Source organism: Bubalus kerabau, chromosome 6 (genome assembly GCF_029407905.1).
Source record: "Bubalus kerabau isolate K-KA32 ecotype Philippines breed swamp buffalo chromosome 6, PCC_UOA_SB_1v2, whole genome shotgun sequence".
In the NCBI taxonomy this organism is placed as follows: Eukaryota; Metazoa; Chordata; class Mammalia; order Artiodactyla; family Bovidae; genus Bubalus; species Bubalus kerabau.
Window position 1 is genome coordinate 54,981,105 of NC_073629.1, and position 24,956 is coordinate 55,006,060.

General features: G+C 39.3%; 1 protein-coding gene and 1 long non-coding RNA gene across 4 annotated transcripts; one reads left to right on the plus strand and one right to left on the minus strand.

Moving 5' to 3' along the window:
- GBP5 (guanylate binding protein 5) lies at window positions 1-16,176 on the plus strand. 2 transcript variants are annotated; one of them, XM_055585241.1, is made up of 11 exons: window positions 1-159; window positions 6,432-6,635; window positions 7,149-7,276; window positions 8,418-8,527; window positions 8,777-8,973; window positions 9,726-9,968; window positions 11,225-11,505; window positions 12,840-13,052; window positions 13,938-14,040; window positions 14,348-14,523; window positions 15,964-16,176. In XM_055585241.1, the coding sequence occupies exons 2-11, from the start codon at window positions 6,446-6,448 to the stop codon at window positions 16,075-16,077; spliced, it is 1,755 nt and encodes a 584-aa protein (XP_055441216.1). In that variant the 5' UTR covers window positions 1-159; window positions 6,432-6,445; the 3' UTR covers window positions 16,078-16,176. The 2 variants fall into 2 exon arrangements, with proteins under 2 accessions (XP_055441216.1, XP_055441217.1); XM_055585242.1 differs by lacking the exons at window positions 13,938-14,040; window positions 14,348-14,523.
- LOC129655163 (uncharacterized) lies at window positions 1,275-23,815 on the minus strand. 2 transcript variants are annotated; one of them, XR_008715792.1, is made up of 5 exons: window positions 23,607-23,815; window positions 22,972-23,083; window positions 9,824-9,992; window positions 7,061-8,616; window positions 1,275-1,817 (listed from the first exon to the last, which is right to left on the minus strand). It is a non-coding gene; the product is annotated as an uncharacterized LOC129655163 (long non-coding RNA). The 2 variants fall into 2 exon arrangements; XR_008715793.1 differs by lacking the exon at window positions 23,607-23,815 and adding an exon at window positions 23,427-23,528.
- Window positions 23,816-24,956: the final 1,141 nt, after the last annotated feature.

Sequence of the window (24,956 nt, forward strand, 5' to 3'; positions counted from 1 at the left end):
GAATGGCGTGAAGAGAAAAGAAATCCCTAGGATTGGAAAGGAAAAAAGATACCAGAAACCAAAACAATAAGCTAAGAGAAGGAGCAAGAACTCAAGTTTTCAATGAAGCAGCTTTCTTAACAGCTCCAAAAGATTTCTGCTACTGAATTTAGAGTTAAGGTAATACCGGGGGAAGGGTGGGAAAATGTTTGCAAGGGTCAGGATGTTTTTAAAAAGCCATTCATGGACTTGTGGAGCAGTACGAGAAAGAGAGGGTGGGACGAATTGAGAAAGTAGCATGACATATATACAATATCATGTGTAAAATAGATAGCTAGTGGGAAATTGCTGTATAACATGGGGAGCCCGGCCTGGCGCTCTGTGACAACCTAGAGGAGTGGGATGGGGAGGGGAGGGAGGCTTCACTGGGAGGGGCTATATATAAATATATAAAAAATTATGACTGATTAGCATTATTGTATAGCAGAAACCAACGCAACATTGTAAAGCAATTTTCCTCCATTTAAAAATAGTCTGTTCATGGTATGATGCAGCTGAGCTTGATGTGGACTGTCAGAGCCCTGTTAAAGGTAAATTGTGGTGATGTCAGCCAGACAGCAGAATTCATTGTCAGTTCCTCTTGTTTATGGTTGAATTAGACAGGAGCATGTTGGGGACAGACAGTGTGAAATGTCTTCATCCTGTTTTTCTTTCTTTGCCATCTTATGACCCATGGGGATTGTAACTGCCACTTAAATTATCTTTGTCTTTGATAAAACCTGATTAAGATCCTTCAAATTGCAGCCTGAAGTTTTCAAGAACTATGTATATTTCTTATTTTTATTATATTTATTTTCATGAGAAACAACATTGAATGAGATGTAATGTAAACGGCTTGCTTATATTAAGAACAAAAGAGAAAAAAGGAAAAAAGTTGAATCCCAGAATGTACAATGAAGCAAGGCTTCACGAAAATGGCTATACATTTTATTCCTAGTGTTGTACTTTGTTTGAAGATGGATTTCTTTGTTCAGAAAGAATCCTAAATTAATTAGCTTTGATTTCTTGACACCCTCTCATTCCTTAAGGCCTTTTGTGCTTTGTATTGTTTCTGCTACTCTATTGATTTTACTATTAAGAATCACTTAATTTAACAGTTGCCCTCCTGGAGCACTTAAAACAGTCTGGCAATTTTGTTCACTCCTTGGAACTCTCTCCTCCTTTGAATGTATTATTGTTGTAGCCACGCATTCCGGAAAACAAACTCACTCAGAAGGACAATGCAGATAGTGGAGTGCAGTTTATTACACCTGCAGGCCCAAGGCAGAGTCTCCTCTTAGCCAAGGACCCTGACCAGTTTTTGTGAAAACCTTATATACCCTAAGTGCACAAACCCGCCTCCCCAAATTCCCTGAAACTAGTCTGAACAAAGGAAAAAGAAAGATACAATCAAAGTTAATCCATGATTCATATGCCTTAAGCCTAGGTAGTTTAACAATGGACAATTATCAATAGGCCTGTGGTCAGACCCTAATAAGCATAATAGAATGTATGATTCTATTAGTTTACACAGATAATTAGGGTATTCTTTAAGGCAGCAGAGAGTCTAGGTACAAGCCCTGGGGCTCTTCCTTCTGGGGGCCAGGTTTTCCAGTTGGTTTGTCATTTCCATAGATACTGGGCATATAGCTCAAAGTCCACAGTCTGGCCCAAGATGGAGTCTTACTTTCAAGATAGAGCCTGTTCTGTCTGTTTCCTCCTTCATTATCATGACACATACTTTGCACATCTCCTTCTTGTTTGATTTCCATTTTTTCTCCTTTATAAGAGCTTTTCCTCTACAAATGCAAACCAAAAACAACACAGAGCAAAGTGAAGGCAAACAACAATAACAAAAGCACACATCATAAACTGAGTTATGATAGCAGAGCGACAGCTATGCATGAGGCTCAAACACAATGAATCTGCAAAGATGTTTTGGAGGCTGGGTTATTCAATTAACATTAAAGATGCTCCCCAGATAAGATTTTAACATATAAAATACTTCCACTAGTATAAATACACGGCCCTGATGTTATTTATTAAGTGGCCTGAAAATTCAGACAAATTCATTTCCTTTCTCATTTCCTTTCTTATTAGTGACATTATCCCATAGCAAGACATCTGGTAAACTCTCAAAATCTACAAATAAATTTTGATTGTTTATCTTCTGTTTTTCTAGCTAATTGTTGTAAGTCAGGTCTCCATATCTTTCTAATCTAAAAATGATTGTGATTCCTGCTATAAACAAATCAGACAATAGGACTCAACAAACATAAGATGCCAATATTGCTTTGGAAATGGGTTAAAGTAAAAAGAGATTTGGCCTTTGGGAATGTAAAATTTTGTGGAATCCTCTCTTTTTGGATCTGGCTTGGACTGGGCATTTCTGGCTCCCATGTCCTGGGGCTATGTTGTTTGCAATGGATCTCTTATCTGCTCCCAAGCAGTTTCTACTTATCTGTCACCTGGATAATCTCTCTTCACACTTTTCAAAAAAGGAATTTTTACATTAGCTAACAAGGGAATCCAGACCTTTTTATTGTAGGATATCCCTTTAAAAAAAGGCAAGCAGATGGTGAGATTTTAGCTTCTGTTGTAAATAATCACTTCTAAAATGGAAGATAATCATTCTTTATAATATGGCAAGGCAGAAAAGCAAGCATTTGTTTACATTTCAGATAGCTTTAAAACTGTTTTATTGGGGATTCTTTAGGTTACAAGAATTAACATTAAGAAATTAGAAAATAGCTGTTACAGTGAAGGCAGTTTGGGGAACCAGTTGGGGTGTCAGGGATACCAATTGATGATTTTCAATGGGCCATTCTGCAGAGCTATTACTAACCAAAAAAGAAAACACTGCTACAAGAGTTCTCAATTGCTAAAATTGAATTATATATATATATACACACATTCAAATATAACTTTTCAAATTATAAAAAGTGCCGAGTGAATAGGAAAAAAAGGCTTTATTTTAGCAAGCAAGATCAAAATTATGAATAATAGAATTCAAGGAATCTCACACATATTTAGGTTTTTATACATTTTATTCCATAATCTGAATCTTATAATGATTAAGTGTTAAAATATTTTCCCTCACTTTCTCATTCATAAAATGGTCACTCATTGAAGTTTTGATTGAATAATACATATTAATAGTTATATAAAAATTCTTTAAAAGTGAAGCTTTAAAAAGTAAACAATTACTATTTGCTAGACAATGGTACCTAAGGACCTGGCAGGATTTACTTTAATGCAATTTGGCTGGACATAGTCCTAAATTAGAGAAAAGCAGGCTAATATTGGGTCAAGGAAAAAAGTGTAATAGAACAAATAGTGGTCATAAAGATTCAATCTGGGGACCGAGGGAGATACAAACTAAGAAACATAAGCAAGACAAAAGCCAATGGAGAAAAATGAGACTCAAACTAGCAGTAGTTTAGACTCAGAAAATGCTTTTCTATACATTCACCAAATACTTAAGAACCAGTGGGGCAGCCTCTAGTAGAACTTTGAAGGGCCTCATTTCAGTTTAGTAGCTCAATCATGTACAACTCTTTGCAACCCCATGGACTACAAAACGGCAGGCTTCCCTGTCCATTACCAACTCCAGGAGCTTGCTCAAACTCACATCCATTAAGTTAGTGATGATGTCCAACCATCTCATCCTCTGTCATCCCCTTCACATCCTGCCTTCAATCATTCCCAGCATCAGGGTCTTTTCCAGTGAGTCAGTCTTCCCATCAGGTGTCCAAAGTATTGGAGTTACAGCTTTAGCATCAGTCCTTCCAATGAATATTCAGGACTCATTTCCTTTAGCATTGACTGGTTGGATCTCCTTGCAGTCCAAGGGACTCTCAAGAGTCTTCTCCAACACCCCAGTTCAAAAGCATTAATTCTTCAGTGCTCAGCTTTCTTTATAGTCCAATTCTCACATCCATACATGACTACTGGAAAAACCATAGCTTTGACTAGACAAATATTTTTCAGCAAAATAATGTCTCTGCTTTTTAATATGCTATCTAGGTTTGTCATAGCTTTTCTTTCTTCCAGGAGCAAGCATCTTTTAATTTCATAGCTGCAGTCACCATCTGCAGTGATTTTGGAGCCCCAAAAATAAATTCTCTCATTGTTTCCCCATCTATTTGCCAGAAAGTGATGGGACCAGATGCCATGATCTTAGTTTTCTGTATGTTGAGTTGTAAGCCAACTTTTTCACTGTCCTCTTTCACTTTCATCAAGAGGCTCTTTAGTTCTTTGTTTTCTGCCATAATGGTGGTGTCATCTGCATATCTGAGGTTATTGATATGTCTCCCAGCAATCTTGATTCCAGCTTGTGCTTCAGCCAGCCAGGCATTTCACATGATGTACTCTGCATAGAAGTTAAATAAGCAGGGTAACAATATATAACCTTGACGTACTCCTTTCCCCATTTGAAACTAGTCTGTTATTCCATGTCCAGTTTTAACTGCTGCTTCTTGACCTGCATACCGATTTCTCAGGAGGCAAGTCAGGTGGTCTGGTATTCCCATCTCTTTAAGAATTTTCCACAGTTTGTTGTGATCCACACAGTCAAAGGATTTGGCATAGTCAATAAAGCAGAAGTAGAAGAAGGCTGAGTGCTGAAGAATTGATGCTTTTGAACTGTGGTGTTGGAGAAGACTCTTGAGAGTCCCTTGGACTGCAAGGAGATCCAACCAGTCCATTCTGAAGGAGATCAGCCCTGGGATTTCTTTGAAGGCAATGATGCTGAAGCTGAAACTCCAGTACTTTGGCCACCTCATGCGAAGAGCTGACTCATTGGAAAAGACTCTGATGCTGGGAGGGATTGGGGGCAGGAGGAGAAGGGGATGACAGAGGATGAGATGGCTGGATGACATCACTGACTCAATGGACGTGAGTCTGAGTGAACTCCGGGAGTTGGTGATGGACAAGGGAGGCCTGGCGTACTGCGATTCATGGGGTCGCAAAGAGTCGGACATGACTGAGCGACTGAACTGAACTGAACTGAGATGTTTTTCTGGACCTCTTTCTTTTTCGATGATCCAGAGGATGTTGGCAATTTGATCTCTGGTTCCTCTTTCTTTTCTAAAATGAGCTTGAACATCTAGGAGTTCATGGTTCACGTACTGTTGAAGCCTGGCTTGGAGAATTTTGAGCATTATTTTGCTAGCATGTGAGATGACTGCAAATGTGTGGTAGTTTGATGTTCTTTGGCATTGCCTTTTTTGGGATTGGAATGAAAACTGCCCTTTTCCAGTTCTGTGGCCACTGCTGAGTTTTCCAGATTTACTGGCATATAAAGTGCAGCACCTTAACAGCATCATCTTTTAGGATTTGAAATAGCTCAGCTAGAATTCCATCACCTCCACTAACTTTGTTCATGTTGATGCTTCCTGAGGCCCATTTAAGTTCGTATTCCAGGATGTCTGTCTCTAGGTGAGTGATCACACCATCGTGATTATTTGGGTCATGAAGATCTTTTTTGTATTGTTTTTCTGTGTATTCTTGCCATCTCTTTTTAATATCTTCTGCTTCTGTTAGGTCCATACCATTTCTGTCCTTAATTGAGCCCATTTTTGCATGAAACTTTCCCTTGGTATCTCTAATCTTCTTGAAGAAATCTCTAGTCTTTCCCATTCTATTGTTTTCCTCTATTTCTTTGCACTGATCACTGAGGAAGGCTTTCTTATCTCTCCGTGCTATTCTTTGGAACTCTGCATTCAAATGGGTATACCTTTCCTTTTCTCCTTTGCCTTTCACTTCTCTTCTTTTTTCAGCTATCTGTAAGCTCTCCTCAGACAACCATTTTGCCCTTTTGTATTTCTTTTTCTTGGGGATGGTCTTGATCACTGCCTCCTGTACAATGTCATGAAACTCCATCCATAGTTCTTCCAGCAGTCTATCAGATCTAATCCCTTGAATCTATTTGTCACTTCCACCCTATAATTGGAAGGGATTTGATTTAGGTCATACCTGAATTGTCTAGTGGTTTCCCAACTTTCTTCAATTTAAGTCTGAATTTTGCAGTAAGGAATTCATGATCTGAGCCACAGTCAGCTCCTAGTCTTCTTCTTCTTCTTCTTTTTTTTTTTTTTTTTTATGACTGTATAGAGTTTCTCCATCTTTGGCTTCAAAGAATATAATGAATCTGATTTCAGTATTGACCATCTTGTGATGTCCATGTGTAGAGTCTTCTCTTGTGTTGTTGGGTCTAGGACTTCTCTTATTTGAAGGGCTTGGACTTATTTATTATGACCCTTTTATCTATCTTTTTATTTATTATTATTCACTTCTTCAGAAACTTAGACTATCTGGGGAGAAGTATGTCTACAGGTTGAGGAAGTAAAATACTTTTCTCTGCTTTAAGAATAGAAACTTCAGTCTATCCCATGTCTTTCCTTGAACATCAGGTGACACCGTGGACATGGCCCCATTGATTCACATGCCAGAACCCTTGTGCCTCATTGAGAACACTAATGGGCCACTGCTGGTTAATCCAGAAGCTCTGAAGATCCTGTCTGCCATCAGACAGCCTGTTGTGGTGGTGGCTATCGTGGGCCTCTACCGCACAGGCAAGTCCTACCTGATGAACAAGCTGGCTGGGAAGAACAAGGGTGAGTGACACCAGCAGAGCCCAGCCAAGTCCCTTCTGTCTACCTACACTCCCAACATGCAGCACAGTGATGTGAGGAGAGAAAGTTAGAGACCTGGGAGGGATATTGAAAGCTATTGCTTGGCTCAAATTTAGCTAATGATCTTCTGGGAGATGAAAAGTAGAGTTCTGCTTCTGACATATCACCTCATTTTTTCCCTCAGTATCTACTTAGAAAAATTACAGTACTTTCCAATTATAAGAAGACATCAATGAAATAACTTCTACCTGTGTATTTATAAGGGACTAAATTTTGATAATATAATATTCTTGCAAAAAAAGAAATGTCAAATTTCCAGCCCTATGGTACTTGGCATTCTTATTATCGCATTCCTCTATTGTAATTCAGATCACAATACAGAGTTATATTTTCTGCCATATCCTCACCTTGCTTTCCTTAAATGGTAGCTCACTTAAGACAGTCTCCAGTTTCCAGATCCACTCCTCTATTACAGCGTCTCAATTCCCCCTGTAGGATTCTCAGTTGGATCTACAGTGCAGTCTCACACGAAGGGCATCTGGATGTGGTGTGTGCCTCACCCCAAGAAACCAAACCACACCCTGGTTCTTCTTGACACTGAGGGACTCGGAGATGTAGAGAAGGTAAGGAACAAGAATTTCTTTTTAATCAACCTCCTCATCCCTGAACACTCTTTACATGGGGAGACTTTTTTTTTACTTCTACTTGTCCAGGGTATACGTTTTTTCCCCTTTTTGTTTTTAATAGTCAAATTTTAGAAACCTGAAGTGAGAAAAATAGGTGTGAAAGCCAGAATCACAATTGGGAGACTGCTAATGTGGAGCTAGGCAGTTAACCGAACTGAAGAGAGAGATGGTGCAAAAAAAGTTACCGTCATGAGTGACCCTGCAGAGGCCAGAGGTTAGCAGTGGGCTTCAGGGCAGCAGAACTTAAGTCCAAATCAGGACCCTAGTACTTGCAGCTCTTAAGACTTTGACAAGCAAGACTAAGTCTCCTCAAATCTCCTATTTCCCCTTTGGTCTCATCCATTTTATCATTTGCACAGGAGATACATGTTATTTTCCCACTTCTATCTGGCAAGAAAAAAAGCCTTGATTTGTAGTACTTTCCAGTTTTCTAAGTGCTCCCATCACAGCTGACTCCAAGCTACCAAAGTGAAGTCACTAAACTCAAGGCTCAGAAAAGGTGTACACAATCGGCTGCTGTAAGCTGGTATGAGCTGGCTTGAGCACAAAACGGGATCTTTCCATTGTACTTCTCTTGTTTTTCATGTCTTCATTTTGCTTTTGATTTACCACAATTCAAAATGATCAACCCATTTTTGCTTTAGTTTACTTACCTGTAACATAGAGACAGTGGTTAGAACCTTATTCTCACAGCATTGTTTTTGAGTATCAGATAAGATCAGTAATATGAACTTCCATGTATATAATAGTTACTCAATAAAATAGATGCATGTATTATGCATACAGACCAACTTTGTTTTACACAGTTGAAAATCTTGATTTTAACTACTCTGGTGACCTTCAGTAACTTTGACTATTGATTTTGCAAATACCTAACCAGTTATAAGAGGGACTGATAAGTTAACAAAATATGGTTTTATATAAAATTATCAATGCTAATGACAGAACTAAATTTCCCATGTTTCTCACAACCATTTTAGTTTGTCCTGTTTAACATTTGTAGATCAAGGGTCTATTTTTAGCAACTGTTCATATGGGAGTGTCATGAGACATGACTGAAATTTATTCTGACTTCTAGGGTGACAAGACAAATGACACCCATATATCTGTACTGGCACTACTATTGTGTAGTACTTTTGTATACAACACCATGAACAAAATTGACCAGGGGGCTATCGACCTCTTGCAGTATCCTTTTGTGGTCCAGGATGGTACCAAAGCCAGAAAGAATTCCTCCATTCATGAGTCCTTGTGTATCAAACACAAAGGTGAAAACACTGTGAACATTAAAAGAACAAGACAAAGTCCTTATGTTTACTGAATGAAATGAGGACTTGGTTACAACCCAAAGAGAATATAAAAGCATATAAAGGCATGGAATTAAATATGGCTCAGATGCAGTCCTATTTCCAAAAGTTTTCCTTAATTGCATCTCAGCTATGTGACAGAACTGTCACATCTGCTCAGAATAGATACCTCACCTAATCTTAACAGGGTAGATGATGCAGCTAACTTTGTGAGAATCTGTCCAGACTTAGTGTGGACTCTGAGAGATTTCTACCTTGGCCTGGAAGCAAATGGGCAACTCATCACAGCAGATGAATATCTGGAGAATTCACTGAGGCCAAAGCAAGGTAACGGACTCCAATTTTGGAAAGAGGGAGAAAAATAGCACAAGAAGTTATCTCTTGTATGTTGCTGGTTAAACTTATAGTTTCTTATATTTACTCAGCTGACTAAATGACCACATAGCATTAATAATAATATGTATTAATAGTATTACATACATAGTATTAATAATACTATTAATAACAGTTAACTAAGTAGTTATAATTGATCAATAATAATTATTTTAATCACTGTAATTAAATTATTTTAGTTAATTAATATTATTAATAATACACAATACTAATAATACTATTAATAGTATTGTTAATAATTAATGCTGTTAATTTAAACAAACTAATAAAGTCCATATTAAATTATATTATTCCCTGTTCTTGGAGCAAATTACTTTTCCATTTTCCTTTCCCTGGTTGATCACCTTTTAAGCTTTTGCTTTGGTTTGTGAAAATGTAGTGAAGTAAATAACATCAGGGAGTGAAAGTGAAAGTCATTCAGTTGTGTTCGACTCTTTGTGACCCCTTGGACTGTACAGTCAGTGGGATTCTCCAGGTCAGAATACTGGAGTGGGTAGCCTTTCCCTTCTTCAGGGGATCTTTGTAAGCTGGGATTGAACCCAGGTCTCCCACATTGCAGGCAGATTCTTTACCAGCTGAGCCACAAGGGAAGCCCAGCATCAGGTAGAGGGCATATTTATTTGTGGGAAATAGATTAAAATGAATGTTAATTTGATACTAAATAAATCCTATTTTTCCCTCCAAAGGCACCAACCAACATCTTCAAAATTTTAATCTGCCCCGTCTGTGTATACAGAAATTTTTTCCAGTAAAGAAATGCTTCATTTTTGACTTGCCCACTCACCAGAAGAAGCTTGCCCAGCTTGAGACACTGCATAATGATGATCTGGATCCTAAGTTTGTACAACAAGTGGCAGAATTCTGTTCCTACATCTTTAGCCATTCCAAGACTAAAACTCTTTCAGGAGGCATCAAGGCCAGTGGATCTCGTGAGTACTTTTTCAAGGGTTTTCCTTCAATTCAAAATAGAGAATGAGAGCACTGTTGTAATTTTTCCTTCCACTGTCAATGCTAAAAATGCATAGTTAGATACTACCAAGAAAATCGTATCATATTTATTAAATATTTCCAAACATATTTCTAGATGTTTTTAGTAATGCTTGCAAAATAAGATAAAATAGGAAGAATAATCTGAAGAAAATGTCAAGTTAAAAAAGTTCTGCCTATAAACGATCCACTGTTGAACTAGACTAACCCACATGGGTTGGCAGCACTTGTTCCACCAATACAGTGAGTACTTGTTAAGTGCCATAGCCTTAGATAGGCAGAAAATGGGAAGACAGACATTGTAGAAATGGAACATACTTAACATAAACATTAAACAAACAGATGCCCTGGTTGTCTAAAACCCTTTAAGAAATCTAAGCAGACTTCTCAATCCAATTGTTCCTAAATACTCTATGTCTTGGAACTTTGTAAATTATTGTGTGTTAGTCACTCAGTCATGTCCAACTCTTTGTGACCCCAAGGACTATAGCCCACCAGGCTCCCCTGTCCATGGAATTTACCAGGCAAGGATACTGGAGTGGGTTGCCATTTCCTTCTCCAGGGCATCTTCCCAACCCAGGGATCGAACCCGGGTCTCCTGCATTGTAGGCAGATGCTTTACAGTCTGAGCTAGGGAAGCCCATATTGTAAATTATTGCTACAATCTAAAGGGAAGATGAGTGGAAACATAAGTAGGCAAAGGATGAGGAGGACAAACAGGAAAGTTCCAGCAAAGAGTAAGGTGACCTGGTCTGATTTGCCTACTTTGTGCTTTTTCAGGTGAGGGTAACACTCACACCAGCTTTACATGTTCAAGTGGATGAGAAAAGGGAATTTTGAAGGGAATAGAAATCTGAGGAAGAGAGAAAGAAAGGGAAGAGTAAACAGGCAAAAGGTCTACAGTATTCTAAATAAATGAATACACACAACTTTGTATAACCATCTCCTCATTGCTCAATTAGAAAGTGATGAAATGTAGGTCATCACACAAATCTTCAATTTTCTCCTTTGAACACTTTCTTTTCTCAGAGAATGAAAGATCTGTCTTCTTGATCACATAATTTCCCAAAGGAACTTACTTGGGCCATTTGAACACTGTGCAGAAGGCTGAATATGCTAAATTAACATTCTCAGAATTAGTTCAAGAGCATGTCCTTTTTCCCTGCAAATAATTCAAGCATCTCTTCCCCCTGTGAAGATCTAGAGAACCTAGTGCAGACCTATGTCAATGCCATCAACAGTGGGGATCTGCCCTGCATGGAAAGTGAAGTCCTGACCTTGGCCCAGATTAAGAACTCGGCTGCAGTGCAAAAGGCCATTGCCCATTATAACCAGGAGATGGGCCAGAAGCTGCAGCTGCCCGCAGAAACCCTTCAGGAACTGCTGGACCTGCACAGGGCCAGTGAGAAAAAGGCCATTGAAGTCTTCATGAAGAACTCTTTCAAGGATGAGGACCAAGGGTACCAGAAAAAATTAGAGGTAATTAAGTTTTTTGCTATAGTTCATGGGACTTAGGGGCAATAAATGGAGAAGGCAATGGCACCCCACTCCAGTACTCTTGCCTGGAAAATCCCATGGATGGAGGAGCCTGGAAGGCTGCAGTCCATGGGGTCGCTGAGGGTCGGACATGACTGAGCAACTTCACTTTCACTTTTCCCTTTCATGCATTGGAGAAGGAAATGGCAACCCACTCCAGTGTTCTTGCCTGGAGAATCCCAGGGATGGGGGAGCCTGGTGAGCTGCCGTCTATGGGGTCGCACAGAGTCAGACACGACTGAAGCGACTTAGGAGCAGCAGCAGCAGCAGCAGCAGCAGCAGCAGCAGCAGGGGCAATAAAAGGCAAAATGTTGCTATGCAATACAAAACGTGGACTTAAGAAAAACAATTCGAAAAAAAAAAAAAGAAAAACAATTCTTACTAGACTGAGAGATAATGACTATCACTTGTGTGACCAAGATTTCACTATTATTCTGAAGACAAGTAACAACAAAAAGCATATAACTACCCTGGACCCAACTGTTGTTGTCATTATTTAGTCTTAAGTCATGTCCTACTTTTTGCAACCCCATGGACTGTAGCCCTCCTGGCTCCTCTGTCCATGGGTTTTCCCAGACAACAGTACTGGAGTGGGTTGCCATTTCCTTCTCCAGGGGATCTCTTCCCAACGTAGAGATCGAACCCACATCTCCTGCATTGCAGGTAGATTCTTTATTACTGAGCCACCAGGGAAGCCCCTAGACCCTGTAGATTCTGAAAGTTTCACACACAGATAACTCATCTTACTATGTTACACCCATGGACTAGTTTTTCAAAGCAGTCTTATCCCTTAAAAAATTGTATTCATAAAGTATTAACTTTCTTTTTTTATTAATCAAGCATACAGAATTGCCATACGCTCTACTAAAAGATTATCTCCTCAGGTTTAATAGCATATGCTCATTATTCAGGCCAATTATCCATTCTACCTCCTCACTGGAAATCCCAGACCCAATATAATATTGAAACAATAGTAACACAGTAGGTTGCATTTAAAATTAGGGCTTGAGGCTAGAGATCTGTAGTCTGAAGATTCTATCTAAAGTAGAAGAGGCAAAAGAAAGGGATGTCCAGAGACTTCAGATACAAAAGTAAAGTCACTTTTCTACAGTGTATTATCCATGGAACTTTTTTACAATAGGTTTGGTAGAAAGAATATAGTATTGCTTGTAGTCTTTGAATTCCCAGAAAAAATACAGAGATTCTCTTTGTGAATCATTTCTAAAAATACTGAAGTGTTGGTAATACCTTTTCCATGGGCCTTTGTCCCCTTAAAGATGCAGCTAGCAGCCAAACAGAATGACTTTCATAAACGAAATTTGGAGGCATCACAGAATCGTTGCTCAGCTTTACTTGAGGATATTTTTCATCCTCTAGAAGAAAATGTGAAGCAAGGGGTTTATTCAAAACCCGGGGGCCATCGTCTCTTCATTCAGCAGAGAGACAAGCTGAAGGCAAAGTACAATCAGGAGCCCAGGAAAGGAATACAGGTATCCTTGGTTTTATGTATTAATTATGGGGGGGGGGGTTGTTGGGGGGGTTCTTCTTTGAAAACTCAATGACAACAGACAGGAAGAATAATAATTGTGGAATTGAACTAGACTTCTGTGATGAAAGTGAAAGAAGAGAGTGAAAAAGTTGGCTTAAAGCTCAACATTCAGAAAACTAAGATCATGGCATCTGGTCCCATCACTTCATGGGAAATAGATGGGGAAACAGGGAAAACAGTGTCAGATTTTATTTTTGGGGGCTCCAAAATCACTGCAGATGGTGATTACAGCCATGAAATTAAAAGATGCTTACTCCTTGGAAGGAAAGTTATGACCAACCTAGATAGCATATTCAAAAGCAGAGACATTACTTTGCCAACAAAGGTCCATCTAGTCAAGGTTATGGTTTTTCCAGTGGTCATGTATGGATGTAAGAGTTGGACTGTGAAGAAAGCTGAGTGCCAAAGAATTGATGCTTTTGAACTGTGGTGTTGGAGAAGACTCTTGAGAGTCCCTTGGACTGCAAGGAGATCCAACCAGTCCATCCTAAAGGAGATCAGTCCTGGGTGTTCATTGGAAGGACTGATGCTGAAGCTGAAACTCCAATACTTTGGCCACCTGATGAGAAAAGCTGACTCATTGGAAAAGACCCTGATGCTGGGAGGGATTGGGGGTAGGAGGAAAAGGGGATGACAGAGGATGAGATGGCTGGATGGCATCACTGACTCGATGAATGTGAGTTTGAGTGAACTCCGGGAGTTGGTGATGGACATTGAGGCCTGGCGTGCTACAATTCATGGGGTCACAAAAAGTCGGACACGACTGAGCAACTGAACTGAACTGAATCATTTTTTTACTTCTGATTATATTTTTTCGGGTTCTTAGGCTGAGGAAGCTCTTCAGAAATATTTAGAGTCCAAGGAGTCTATGAGTGTTACCATTTTGCAGACAGACCTGGCTCTCACAGCAATGGAAAAGGAGATTGAAGGTGAGGGAAAAATGGGGGAAAAAAATGCAACACAGAAATTCTACACATTTTAAGTTAATTTGACCTGGTTAAACCTGGGATCATTAAACTAGAGCTAGAATGGCAAAGATGTACCATTCTTAGCTCCTCAGTCTATACCTGAATAGGGCATATACCCTCAGCTACCATATGATTACATGCAGGGAGAAAAAATGACCAAGGAGATTTTACCTATGAAGTAGCGGCAATAACAAATAAGGGAGTGGGGGCAGAAGGAAGGGTACTTTAATCCTAGAGAGGTTTGTCATTTTCTTCCTCTCCGAGGTAGGTATAACAGAAGAGTTTATAAAGGCTGAAGCACAAAGGCTGATGGAAAGTCTAATGCAGCATCAGCAAATGATGGAGTCGAGGAAGATATTCCATCAGGAACAAGTGAGACTAATGGAGATAAACAGAGTATACCAGGAGGCACTGCAACAGAGGGTCATGGAATGTCAGCTCCAGGTACTCATCAAGTATTTCATCTCTGGATTTTAATCACACTCCCCTCTCTGTATCAATGAGAACACGAAGCACCAACAACGTGGAAGAGGCAGCATAAGACTGTAGCCTAGGGCAAAGACTCTGGAATCAAATAGCGTGGGTGAGAAACCCAGCTCCACCTTACTAAATATATTGTTTGGAGACAGTTATATTAATATTACTTATTTTATAGGGCTATTTTGAAGCTTAAATGAGTCAATATTTGAGTTTAGAATGGTTCTTGGCACAGCATAAGCACTATAATTTGTTAAGCAAAATCCAAGGACATTTCTAACCCACAGTAATTAGTCTTTTTGTTATTTTGTTCATTTTTCTAGCTAGTCTTTTCCTTTGGTCATAGATTACCTTGTTAAATTAATCTCATATTACTATGTCCATGCCCCTGTCTTTACCTTAATTGTTGCTGGTTCTGAAGGCCTTTAACTTGCAGAGTTTGTTTCATCCAGTCCTCTGCTATTATTATCACTCAGTTGGCAGTAGTTCCTTCTACCAAGCACTGTACAAAGCACCATACCTACGTTCTTTAACCTAGTCTATTCAGTGAATCAGGGTCATTATGCCCCCACCTTTCTGATTAGAAAAATTAAGTTCCAAAGAGATAATTAATGCCACTATCACACAGCCTAGCAAATTATCAAAACAGCCTTCCCAGTGAGTGGGATCTGCAACGCTTTCATATCTACAAACCTAGTCATACATTCTTCTGTGAGCACCCTTAGGAGACAAAGGGCATCCTCCCCATCATGGCTGTTCTACCTGTAGGTTCTTGTTTTCCAAGAACTGTTTCAAGACAATTTTGAGATTACAGACCTGCACCAAAGGGCAGTATTTTCAATCTAGGGTTTCTGATCTCATTCTTTCCTTCTATTTTAACCCCATGACTGTGGAGACATGGAACAAATTCCCTTATCTAAGGCTCAGACTCATCACCTGATTAAGGATATCACCTAGACCACCCAGTTGAACTTTTGTATTGAGTTATAGTTATGATATTCATAATGGATAAAATGTGCATTTTACTAATTTCAACCTCTCCTTGTAATACTAGATCTGATGTTCCTTTGTGTGTACATGAGAACTGAAGTCAAGATGTGATTCAGATTGCTTCAGGACAAAGGGAGAAGGGGCCTTAGGATATAATTCTTGGGATACCAATATTTCAGGGATTGAGAGATGATGTTTCTGCAGCTATAGGAACAGACTGGGAAGAAGAATTACACAAGTAGGAAACCAAGAGTAAGAGGTAAAATGGATAGGAATGGAAAGGAGGAATTAGGGACTATCTTTTAGTACTGATTGTTTAAAATAAGTAAGGGAAAGTCAGTGACTGGGACTTTCCGTAAACAATGATCTGGACACCACTTTTTGCTCAGCTCTTTCGTTTTATGTATCACTCTTTAGGAAGAGGTTAAAAAGCTCAAGGAGAAATTGCAAGCTGAGAACAGAAAACTTCATGATGAACTCCAGAATCTTCCAAGGAATGACTCACCAGATGATACATGCCTCTTACTCTAAAGAGCTAAAACACTAGAATTTCATTTACTTGTTCATTTTCACTGAAGACACAAAGGAACAAGAAGCTATAGAACTTGACACAATCATCATTTAAATAAACTTCATGATATTTATATTGAACTTTTGTATTGAATTATTAAGTTATGATACTCAATGGGTAAAACATGCATTTTACTAATTTCTTAGTAAACGTACCAATAGTTTAAGTATTGATTGCTTCCTTAAAAAGATTATGACTTTTATTATAAGGGACATTTTATCATTACCTCTTGGCAGTGATATTGGGCAGGTTCTATCAGGGAAATGTTCTCTTGAACCTCTAATTTTCCATATTTTTCTCAGTGGGGATTGGAAGTGACCTGGAGTGGGGAGTGTTTCTATAATAAACCAAGTCACATGGGTCTTGATTGAACTCAGGTGGACGTCACTTTTGCCAAATGGTTTCATGCTGGAGGCCATCAGGGAGAAGCATCGATGATAAAAAACAACAAAAGCTAACCTAGCTTCTTAGTGCAGACAGTATACAATGAATGGTTCCCAACTGGATGGAGGACACTCAGTTTATGGGCAGTTATATGATTCCTGGTCATGGTTGGTAGACAATCTGCTTAGATTATTCTAAGCTATAAGCAAATAACATCATAATGAAACGCAAGTACTCTAGAAGGTGGAAAGAACTACCAGCACGGAAATTATGTCAAAAGCTGAAAAGCTAAAGAAGTCTAACCTTCCTTCTATCCTCACCAAGGGGATAACTTAAATAGGATATTTTATATTATGAACCAATTACTATTGGATTTTGTTTATAATCCTTTAAGTCTGTAAATAAACAGTATAAGGAATGCAACATAATGTGACAAACAATATGATGGGGCTTATTTAATTTTAAGCCCCAAATGTTGGCATTTAATTTTGAGCCTTGCTTACAGTACTAAAATTAAGTGAGTGTAATTGCTTGCAATCATATATGAAAACCTACTGATTTTTTTTATTAAAAACTATAGGTTATAAAAATATATGCATATATATATATATATTAACTGTAAATAACCGTAACATTTTTAAAAATAATTCTACCACTTTGGCTTTTTTTCTCCCAATAGTTACATCTTCAGGGATTTCAGTATTTCTGTAAAATGACTGAAAATTATTTTAATAGTAAAAAATTAAATACTTTCTTATACATTTTATTGGAGAAGGCAATGGCACCCCACTCCAGTACTCTTGCCTGGAAAATCCCATGGACGGAGGAGCCTGGTGGGCTACAGTCCATGGGGTCGCGAAGAGTCGGACACGACTGAGTGACTTCACTTTCCTTTTTCACTTTCATGTACTGGAGAAGGAAATGGCAACCCACTCCAGTGTTCTTACCTGGAGAATCCCAGGGACGGGGGAGCCTGGTAGGCTACCGTCTATGGCGTCGCACAGAGTCAGACACGACTGATACAACTTAGCAGCAGCAGCAGCATACATTTTATTTCCTTTTTGTTTCTTTATCTCCAGTAAAATCAGCTCAGTACAGTCATCAGTCATGTCCAACTCTTTGTGATCCCATGGTCTGCAGCATGCCAGGCTTTACTGTCCATCACCAACTCCTGGAGCTTATTCAAACTCATGTCCATTGACTTAGTGATGCCATCCAACCATCTCATTCTCATTCTCTGTCATCCCCTTCTCCTCCAACCTTCAATCTTTCTCAGCATCAGGGTCTTTTCCAATGAGTTGGTTCTCCACATCAGGTGGCCAAAATACTGGAGTTTCACTTTGGCATCATTCCTTCCAATGAATATTCAGGACTCATTTCTTTTAGGATTGACAGGTTGGATCTCCTTGCAGTCCAAGGAACTCTCAAGAGTCTTCTCCAACACCACAGACCAAAAGTATCAATTCTTTGGTGCTCAGCTTTCTTTAGAGTCCAACTCTCACATCCATACATGACCACTGGAAAGACTATAGCTTTGACTAGATGGACCTTTGCTGGTAAAGCAATGTCTCTGTTTTTTAATATGCTATCTAGGTTGGTCATATTTTTTTTCCCAGGAGCAAGCATCTTTTAATTTCATGGCTGCAATCACCATCTGCAATGATTTTGGAGCACCGCCCCCCGCCTCCCCCACCCGCCAAATAAAATCTTTCACTATTTCCATTGTTTCCCCATCTATTTGCATGAAGTGATAGGACCAGATGCCAGGATCTTAGTTTTCTGAATGTTGAGTTTTAAGTCAGCTTTTTCACTCTCTTATTTCACCTTCATCAAGAAGCTTGTTTTAGTTCTTTGCTTTCTGCCATAAGGGTGGTGTTATCTGCATATCTGAGGTATTGATATTTCTCCTGGCGATCTTGATTCCAGCTTGTGCTTCATCTAGTGCAGTGTTTCTCATGATGTACTCTGCATATAAGTTAAATAGGCAGAGTGACAATATACAGCCTTGACATACTCCTTTCCCAATTTGGAAGCAGTCTGTTGTTCCATGTCCAGTTCTAATTTTGCTTCTTGACCTGCATACAGGTTTCTCAAGAGGCAGGTCAAGTGGTCTGGTATTCCCATCTCGAAGAATTTTCCACAGTTTGTTGTGATCCACACAGTCAAAGGTTTTGGTATAGTCAAGAAAGCAGAAGTAGGTGTTTTTCTGGAACTCTCTTGCTTTATTGATGATCCAACGGATGTTGACAATTTGATCTCTGGTTCCTCTGCCTTTTCTAAATCCACCTTGAACATCTGGAAGTTCACAGTTCACATACTGTTGAAGCCTAGCTTGCAGAATTTTGAGCATTACTTTGCTAGCACTAAAGGTAAAAAGAGAAATGGAAAGATATAACCATTTGAATGCAGAGTTCCAAAGAATAGCATGGAAAGATAAGAAAGACTTCCTCAGTGATCAATGCAAAGAAATAGAGGAAAACAATAGAATGGAAAAGACTAGAGATCTCATCAAGAAAATTAGAGATACCAAGGGAAATTTTCATGCAAGATGGCACAATAGAGGACAGAAATGGTATGGACCTAACAGAAGCAGAAGATACTAAGAAGAGCTGGCAAGAAAACACAGAAGAACTATACAAAAAAGTTCTTCATGACCCAGGTAACCATGATGGTGTGATCACTCACCTAGAGTCAGACATCCTGACATGCAAAGTCAAGCGGGCCTTATGAAGCATCACTATGAACAAAGCTAGTGGAGGTAATGGAATTCCAGTTGAGCTATTTCAAATCCTAAAAGATGATCCTGTGAAAGTGCTGCACTCAATATGCCAGCAAATCTGGAAAACTCAGCAGTGGCCACAGGACTGGAAAAGGTCAGTTTTCATTCCAATCCCAAAGAAAGGCAATGCCAAAGAATGCTCAAACTACCACACAATTGCACTCATCTCACATGCTAGCAAAGTAATGCTCAAAATTCTCCAAGCCCGGCTTCAATAATACATGAACCATGAACTTCCAGATGTTTAATCTGGATTTAGAAAAGGCAGAGGAACCAGAGATCAAATTGCCAACATCCGTGGATCATCGCAAAAGCAAGCGAATTCCAGAAGAAAGTCTACTTTTGCCTTATTGACTATGCCAAAGCTTTTGATTGTGTGGTTCAGAACAAACTGTGGAAAATTCTGAAAGAGATGGGAATACCAGACCACCTGACCTGCCTCCTTAGAAATCTGTATACAGGTCAAGAAGCAACAGTTAGAACTGGACATGGAACAACAGACTGGTTCCAAATTGAGAAAGGAGTACTTCAAGGCTATATATTGTTATCCTGCTTATTTAACTGCTACGCAGAGTACATCATGCGAAATGCCAGGCTGGATAAAGTGCAAGCTGGAATCAAGATTGCCAGTAGAAATATCAATAATCTCAGACATGCAAATGACACCACCCTTATGGCAGAAAGCAAAGAACTAATGAGCTTCTTGATGAAGGTGAAAGAGGAGAGTGAAAAAGTTGACTTAATACTCAACATTCAGAAAACTAAGATCATGGCATCCAGTCCCATCACTTCATGCAAATAGATGGGGAAACAATGGAAACAGTGAAAGATTTTATTTTGGGGGGCTCCAAAATCACTGCTGGTGGTGATTGCAGCCATGAAATTAAAAGACATTTACTCCTTGGAAGGAAAAATATGACCAACCTAGATAGCATATTAAAAAGCAGATACATTGCTTTACCAGCAAAGGTCCATCTAGTCAAGGCTATGTCAAAAGATGAAATAATAGCAATGTTGAAATAGAAAATTATGTTTACTTCATACATGTTGTAAAGTTTTTTTTAAAAAAAAAGAAAGCACTGATCATCTAATTTCACCATGAGATGGGAATACTAGACCACCTGGCCTGTCTCTTGAGAAACCTATATGCAGGTCAGGAAGCAACAGTTAGAACTGGACATGGAACTACAGACTGGTTCCAAATAGGAAAAGGAGTGCGTCAAAGCTATATATTGTCACCCTGCTTATTTAACTTATATGCAGAGTACATCATGAGAAAGGCTGGGCTGGAGGAAGCACAAGCTGGAATCAAGATTGCCGGGAGAAATATCAATAACCTCAGATATGCAGATGACACCACCCTTATGGCAGAAAGTGAAGAGGAACTCAAAAGCCTATTGATGAAAGTGAAAGATGGGAGTGCAAAAGTTGGCTTAAAGCTCAACATTCAGAAAACTAAGATCATGGCATCTGGTCCCATCACTTCATGGGAAATAGATGGGGAAACAGCGGAAACAGTGTCAGACTTTATTTTGGGGGGCTCCAAAATCACTGTAGATGGTGACTGCAGCCATGAAATTAAAAGATGCTTACCCCTTGGAAGGAAAGTTATGACCAACCTAGATAGCATATTCAAAAGCAGAGACATTACTTTGCCAACAAAGGTCCATCTAGTCAAGGCTATGGTTTTTCCAGTGGTCATATATGGATGTAAGAGTTGGACTGTGAAGAAAGCTGAGCGCCGAAGAATTGATGCTTTTGAACTGTGGTGTTGGAGAAGACTCTTGAGAGTCCCTTGGACTGCAAGGAGATCCAACCAGTTCATTCTGAAGGAGATCAGTCCTGGGTGTTCATTGGAAGGACTGATGCTGAAGCTGAAACTCCAATACTTTGGCCACCTCATGTGAAGAGTTGACTCATTGGAAAAGACCCTGATGCTTGGAGGGATTGGGGGCAGGAGGAGAAGGGAACGACAGAGGATGAGATGGCTGTATGGCACTACCGACTTAATGGACATGAGTTTGAGTAAACTCCAGGAGTTGGTGATGGACAAGGAGGCCTGGTGTGCTGCGATTCATGGGGTCACAAAGAGTTGGACATGACTGAGCAACTGAACTGAACTGAACTATATTGGAAGAGTACATTTTAGCTTTAACATTAAGAAAGGTAGTATATAATCACAACTTAAAGGTAAACTTTCCTAAGAAAATGTGATGAATAGCATTACATCAAATATAAAAGAAAAAAGGATTTTCATACCTCAATATTAAATTCAGGAGACCACACAAGATGATAGAGCACAAAGACACTCATCTGAGCTCATCTCCTCTCATAGGCACACCAAAGTCACAACCATTTGCAGAACAACCATGGATGAAAAAAACTGGAAACTTCTGGAAAAGGTCTACAACTAAAGATCTAAAGAACCATAAGACAGATGATAGGGTGGAGTCATGTGTCCAGACTTGTCGACACAGGAGCAGAAGGAGAGGGTGGGAGGAACTAAGAAAGTAGCATTGCCATATATACACTATCATGTGTAAAATAGATAGCTAGTGGGAAGCTGCTTTATAACACAGGGAGTCAGCCTCTGTGCTTTGTGACCCTAGAGGGACAGGATGTGGGGGGAGGCTCAAGAGGGAGTATATATGTATATATATACACACATATAAAATGACTGATTCACATTGTTGTATGGCAGAAGCCAACACAACATTGTAAAGCAATTATTCTCCAATTAAAAAATAAATTAAAAAACGTAGCTAATGAACTGAAGACCACACTGTTCTAGCAAAACAGCTCCTACCTATAACTATTCAGAAGACAACAAAAATAGTAAAAGATCGATTTAATTATAACTGTCATTCTGTTGCTCAGTATAATGGAATGGAATTTTAAAATGCACTCAAAATGTTTCTTCTGTATGGCTCAACATTATTAAGAATGCCAGAAATTATTGTGCACAAAGAAATTCAAATATGATAAGAAATAAGAAGAAAGTACTCTAGCAAATGTAAAAATCAAAGAAGGTAATATAAAGTTCTGTAGCACTGTTGGCTTTAAAAAAAAGTTACTTAGAATTTATTTGCTTATTTAAAATTTTTCTTTGAATTTTTATTTTTTATTTTCTTTAAAGCAGAACCCCAAATTATATAAGCTTCAGGATATCAAAATACAGATATACCTTAATTTAAGAAAAGAAAAAATCAGGAAGAATGTACATCAAAATTGTAGTGATTATCTCTGGATAACCTATATCTATAATATCAAGGTTTCACATATGCATGAACATTCTGCACATATTTTTATTATTATGAATAAAGTAGGTATGTTAACTACAAAAGTACTCTTTTTAAAAGCTGTAGGAGAGAGAAAAGAAAGGAAATGAGTAAGCAAAAATTACCAAAATTAGCCACAGAAACAAAACCCCAAACCTCTTTCCTGACAAAGCACTCCTGAGAAATGGTCTGTTGAACTATTTCATCCCACAGTTACTTTGTCACATTCACGGCTGCTGCTCTGTATTTATTGCGAGGCCAAGGAAACCCAAGCCAACTGTAAAAAACGGGCCAGGCCTGTTTTTGGAACACCTGGGTTTCCAATGCTAGGTGTAGAGGAACCAAGCCTACTTGCCACCTACCTCATCCTACAAACCGTTCCCCAATTAAAAAAAAAGAAAAAACAAACTCACAAACGTTAAAAACTCCAACAGTTAAACCACAAAATGAGCTCTTCTTTCGGTTCGCCGTATCTCCAAGGGCTTTAACATCCTGCTTGATTTTCCTCTACTGAAGACTCGAATTCTGAAGCCAGAGGCAGGGAGAGCGCGAGGGGCGAGCAAAGGCAGTTGAGAACTGAGAATCTGTCCCCCAGCTACAGCTCCCCAGCGCGATACACAAATTCGCTCCTCAGTGTGGTCATCCATGCACTTTTCCGTTAACTAACAACAAAAATTTCCCAGCACAGACCGCACTCCCGTACCCGCGGCTTTCCCTGCAAGCTGAAAGGTAGCTAGCTGGTGACCGCGCCGCGATGCTGTGTGGTGGTTGCGGTTGCGAGACCAAAGCAAGATGCGCTACTCTTCCTCTAGCATCTCCCCCTGGGGCTGCACAAAAAGCCCTACAAAGGAAGAGGAGTGAATCTTACCTCAACTGCGGAAAGGAGGCTGAAATCCCTTCTCTGACTGAGGACCAAAATTCAGCCCCTTTGCTGAGGTGCGGGGAGGGGTCGCTTCCTCCCGTCCCCTCCTCCCTCCTTCAAATATTTTCTAACTGCCCTCTACCGGGCATTGGAGAAACCGAGAAAAAAAGACAAGAGGGCCCCTACCTTCAGACAGTTTACATCCCAGTAGGTTTTTTTTTTCTTGCTTATTTTTGTAATAACTATATTTAGTTTCATAAATTCTACAAAGCTATATTATATGGAATAATTCAATCACATATATGCTCACCCACTGTTAAAAATAGCTATAAAGTTTACTCATTTAGCATGCACTTTTAAAAAAGCATGGTCCATGCACAAGTTACATCAGAATCAGCTGTGGTAACTTGCTGTAAATAGGGATTTGGGACAGTTTTAATCATCACGGAGAAGACTTTACAGATAATAACTTTTGGAAACTGTTAATCATCTAATAATCTAATTTACCTGTTTAATTGAAGTCTGAAGTTTATTTGCTTGGACATCTTCTTTACAGTAAAAGCAAAAAACAAAAGCAAGCAAACAAAACACCTGAAATACTCAGTTGAGTAAACTCATCTACTCTTCCCAAAAGCTTTTGTAATATTAACTCTAAGAACTGTTCAATTTCTCCTGCTTATAAGACACCAAAAAAACAAACAAACAAACAAAACCCTGCTTTACTCCATACTGCTCCCAACAGATAAAATGAAATAAGAGATTTCATACAGAGGAGAAGTGTTAAGCCAATCTATAATTTTCTTCTGACAAAATAATCTCAGTCAATTAGATTTCTAGCATTTTACTGTTTACAGGACTTATGGACATATGAACTCATGGCCTCACTTGCTCACTGAAGAAGTAGTATATTAGTCCTGGCAAAATAAAAATTATTAAGCTATTTGTTATTAACCTGTGCAGTAACAAATCCAGGCAGAATTGTTGTTTACCTACCTATTGTTAAGAACATAGAGGCTCACAGAGGTTAAGATCTTTTTTCATGCTTTCATAGGCAATAATTATTGAACAGAGATCTCTGTGCCATGCAAGGATTTCCAACTCTTACACAAGAGACAAATAAAACTTTAGGCTTCCCAAGGCTGGGTAACAGTGGTCGTATCGTGTATGGGTGGGCAAAGCAGATCAGGGTAGTTAGGGACCTGGCACAGGGCAAGTGTCAGAAGAAGCCTGTTCATAGGAGCAGGCTTTTGGGGGTTCAAGGTATCTGCATAATTCCAAGACATGACTTACACAAATTCACATATTCCCCCAAAGGCAGGACTGAGAAAATCTGGACTGCCTTACCTGGGAGAATTGGGCGGCTAGCTCAGGTATCCTTCAACACTCAGCAGCCTTGATTTCTGGAGAATCCCAAGACCCCTCAGGCAGCCCTTCCAAATGGAGATTGACTATCACCAGTTTAAAGCTGCTACCTCAGAATGATTTTTATCAGTTGTATTCCCTCCACTCTTGAGGCTATGCAAATTGCTGGGGACA